The sequence below is a fragment of the Octopus bimaculoides genome, chromosome 1, assembly GCF_046866305.1.
Source record: "Octopus bimaculoides isolate indiv1 chromosome 1, ASM4686630v1, whole genome shotgun sequence".
Taxonomy (NCBI): domain Eukaryota; kingdom Metazoa; phylum Mollusca; class Cephalopoda; order Octopoda; family Octopodidae; genus Octopus; species Octopus bimaculoides.
This window is the reverse complement of record NC_142928.1, coordinates 184,745,646-184,750,779: the sequence shown is the minus strand read 5'-3', so window position 1 is coordinate 184,750,779 and position 5,134 is coordinate 184,745,646. Positions and strand designations below refer to the sequence as shown.

At 29.7% G+C, this 5,134-nt stretch overlaps 1 protein-coding gene across 1 annotated transcript in view; it reads right to left on the bottom strand.

Annotated features, from left to right (window-relative positions):
• LOC106879309 (spliceosome associated factor 3, U4/U6 recycling protein) overlaps positions 1-5,134 on the bottom strand; it is a 53,078-nt gene that overhangs the window by 28,671 nt on the left and 19,273 nt on the right. The window contains exons 13-14 of the mRNA XM_089363821.1: positions 3,935-4,047; positions 2,563-2,639 (exon numbers count right to left, since the gene is read on the bottom strand). Coding sequence (XP_089219947.1) covers positions 2,563-2,639; positions 3,935-4,047 — 190 coding nt within the window. The remainder of the gene's footprint in view (positions 1-2,562; positions 2,640-3,934; positions 4,048-5,134) is intronic.

Here is a 5,134-nt window from a genome sequence, read left to right as displayed (position 1 = left end):
ACTTAGAAATATTAATAACTCTATTTCTGAAAACCAGTGGATAGATTCCACTGAAATTAGATAAATAACCTTCGAGCAGATAGTCAGCAGCGCCGCCTGGCTAAGGCTTGGCTGCTCTGCATTGACAAGGGGCAACACCCTGAAACTAGTCTGCAGATGCCAAACCAGCAGGGGGACACTGCTGACCTCCCCTGTTCGAAGGTTATAAAGGACACAGGTTTCGTGTGTCACATAGCTAGCTAGAGGCGATGGCTTCTTGGAGCTAATTCACGGCAGCTTTCGTCCTAATTTTGGGACTGCCATGTTGGCTTGGCGATAACTATATATATATATATATATATATACCAATGAGAAAATGGAGAATATGCGGTATCCATCGACTTGCAGACAATGTATTCCATTAAATTAATTTATTTATTTTGTAACTAAAATGACAAAAACCACAATATACAGATGCTTATGACATACCATGTCATATTAACAATTAAGGTTACAAATGGTATGTAATAAGCATCTAGCCTGGTGTTGCCATCCGGTTTCACCAGTCCTCAGTCAAATCGTCCAACCCATGCTAGCATGGAAAGCGGACGTTAAACGATGATGATGATGATGATGATATTGTGGTTTTTGTCATTTTAGTTACAAAATAAATAAATTAATTTAATGGAATACACTGTCTGCAAGTCGATGGATACCGCATATTCTCCTCCATTTCCTTATTGCTATATAAATTTAGGGTAAAATAACCCCCTTTTATCCGCACCCACTTATTACACTTGGTATAACAGTAGTGTAACAATAATTGGGTACCCTCCCAGCAGTATATTGGATAGATACTATCCCTTAGTGGGTTGAATCCTCAACCCCTAACTCTCTTGCATTATATATATATATATATATATATATATATATATATACATATATATATATATATATATATATACATATATATATATATATATATATATATACATACATATATATATATATATATATATATACATATATATATATATATACATATATATATATATATATATATATATACATATATATATATATATACATATATATATATATATACATATATATATATATATACATATATATATATATATATATATACATATATATATATATATACATATATATATATATATACATATATATATATATATACATATATATATATATATACATATATATATATATATATATATACATATATATATATATATATATATACATATATATATATACATATATATACATATATATATATACATATATATATATATATATATATACATATATATATATACATATATATATATATATATACATATATATATATATATATATACATATATATATATATATATACATATATATATATATATATATACATATATATATACATATATATATACATATATATATATATATATATACATATATATATACATATATATATATATATATACATATATATATATACATATATATATATATATATATATACATATATATATACATATATATATATATATATACATATATATATACATATATATATATATATACATATATATATACATATATATATACATATATATATACATATATATATATATATATATACACATATATATACATATATATATATATATATACATATATATATATATATACATATATATATATATATACATATATATATATATATACATATATATATATATACATATATATATATATATACATATATATATATATATACATATATATATATATATATATACATATATATATATATATACATATATATATATATATACATATATATATATATATATATACATATATATATATATATATACATACATATATATATATATACATACATATATATACATATACATATATATATACATACATATATATATATACATATACATATATATATATACATATATATATACATATATATATACATATATATATATACATATATATATACATATATATATACATATATATATATACATATATATATATATATATATATATACATATATATATATATATATATATATATACATATATATATACATATATATATATATATATATATATATACATACATATATATATATATATATATATACATACATATATATATATATATATACATACATATATATATGTATATATATATAGATAGAGAGAGAGAGATGTATCGTCGTCGTTTAACGTCCGCTTTCCATGCTAGCATGGGTTGGAGGGTGTATGTGTATATATTTTGATGTATAGAAACATGTATACAAATGCTGCACCTAAATGTGCATGCAGCACATACATACATGCACATGTAAATATACGATTTGATTTCAATTCCCAATTAATTTCCTGTGATTATGTCCTTGGGAAAGGCATGTACATCACAACCTTAATTCTTACATCTAAAATGCGATATATAAAGAAACAAAATGAACGATAATGTTGACTGTGGACTCCCCAACTCTCCCCCTGTTAAATATCTATTGATAAACACCTACTTACCAGAGCTTGTCTTTGTTGTAACCGTTGTAGTTGGGCAGTACATTTGTTGAGGGAAATTTCATAGTCTTCTAAGGTACCTAGTAGTGAAAGGGGAACAAGTAAGTAGTTTGTCCAGTACAAGAAACAGCTTTTGTTTTTAATTAAAGAAGATGTGGGAAGGAGAGTGGTGGGGATATGTTCGTGGGGTGCTGGGCCACCCAATGGAAATGACAAAGGACTATGACAACTGGCAAGGAGTGATGAAAGCGGCCCATTCCACCCATACCTGGAAAAATATGTGAAATAATGATGATGAGATGATGACGAACCTTTAGTAGTTAAAATAAAGAAGAGTGGAAGCAGCAATTTACACAAACTGGTGCCATGTAAGAGGCACCCAGTAAACTCTGTGGAGTGATTGGTATAAGGAAGGGCATCCAGCCATAGAAACTATGCCAAAACTGACAATTGGAGTCTGGTGCAGCTCTCCTCCTGTCAAACCATCCAACCCATGCCAGCATGGAAAATGGACAATAAATAAAGATGACACTACTTCACTCATTGCATATGTAACTGTTGCTACACTAATATAAAACTTCAAGTCTATCTCTAGACTAGCGGCTGAGGCTGAAGAGCTGAGTGACTCCAGCTGTTCTCATGTGTGCCCTAGGCAGGACACTTAATAACAACAACAACCTATTGGTAATACATACCAACCACCAGGGTAGGATTGCTACTTACTTGAATCCACTTAAATGTTATTTTTCTCAAAATTCTGTTTATACTTCAATTGTGGTAACACCAGCCGCTGACTTTGTCTCACTGACATATGCTCCACACTGCATGCCGACTATCGTCTGATTTATACAATACATTGTATACACATACACATCAAACAATTACATCTTACACACCCAACTTTCCTGACATTATACTGAATTCATTTAAAGTAACTTGTCCACCAGTTAAATAATTAGTCAGTGTAAAATACTTGTATTATACAGTACAATATCAGACAGAGCTACTTACTAATAAACAAGTAATTTAACATATGATTTAGCCCATAGATCACTGACTGACTCAGTGTTGAGCTGTGGTGGGAGCATACTCTATTACAATCTCAATTATAGGTCCTATGTAAGATAATTACCAAAAAAAAAAAAAAAATTAAGGAGCAGCTCAACCTGCAAGAATTTGCTGATTTCTCTCAAATCACATCCTAGTGTCTTATGAAGGACACATTAGCCAATGTTGTTCTAGATATACAAAATAACATAATGGTTATAATTGGAATGCCTTTCATCATAGGTCTGCAAAATCAAAGCTGACCTGGGGTTAAACAACAGCATTGTACACCCAACTGAAACACACACGCACACATGTAAAAGCTTACCTTCTTCTCGTTCAAATTGTAAGTAGGCATCAACAATCCCTTGTGGCCAATCAGTGACTGAGTTAAGTGCCCTCTGTAGTACTTTGCGGCAATTCTTTGCATTACCATATGCCCTACAATATTGAGAGAAAAGTTATATTTTTCTTGAAGAATTATTTAGATTCAGTGAAGAAAATCATCATGAAATATGATGATATTGTAAGAAGCATTAGCCTTATTACAAAGAGGTTCACTAAGTACATAATGAGCTTAATGAAATCTCCATTAGTGAGAGTAATTACATTCATTGACATTAGGAATGGCACCCAATCATAAAAACCATTCCAAAACAGACAGTAGAACTTGGTGCAGTCCTCTGGTTCACTGGCTCCTGTTGAACTGTCCAAGCCATGCCAAAGAGAAAAATGGATGCTAAATGATGATGATGATGATGGTAATGAAAGGAAGTTTTATTAGAAATATGAACCCCCCCCCCAAAAAAAAAACTGAGGAATTCATGAGGTTCTCATTTTTGTGATGTTACATGGCATGTTATAGGAATGAGAAACTAATCTCACACAGGATAGGATAGCAGGTTATCATAAATAATCTCTCTCTCTCTCTCTCCAGGAAATTATCTGTCTATTACATATAATTTCTCCAACAGGAAGAATTGAACTCAGGTCTGTAACTCTTTAGCATTCTGATTACTCTGTCAAAAGTAATGCTCATTTGTTTACATTGTTTTCAATTAATCATTCATTATCTCATAGCTTCAAGATTTTGATGATATCATCATCATCATCATCATTTAACGTCTGCTTTCCAAGTTGGCATGGGCCAAATGGTTTGACTGGAACTGGTAAGCTAGAGACCTACACTGGGTTCTAGTCTGATTTGGCTTGGTTCCTATGACTGGATGCTCACCCTCACTCGTTTCCAAGTAAAGTAATATTTCCCTTTGGCCAGACAAGTTGATGCAGAATATTGAAAATGAATGACGTTGCTTGTAAAACAGTCACACTTGTTTACAACAATCATATATGTTACCAAGATGAGACACACACACATACAAATAAGCTTATTTCAGACCCCATCTATCAAACCCACTCATAAGGCTTTGATCAGCTCAGGGCAATAATAGAAGATGCTTGCTCAAGCTGCCATGCAGTGAGGTTGAACTTGAAACTGTGATTGAGAAGCAATCCACACTGTTATATA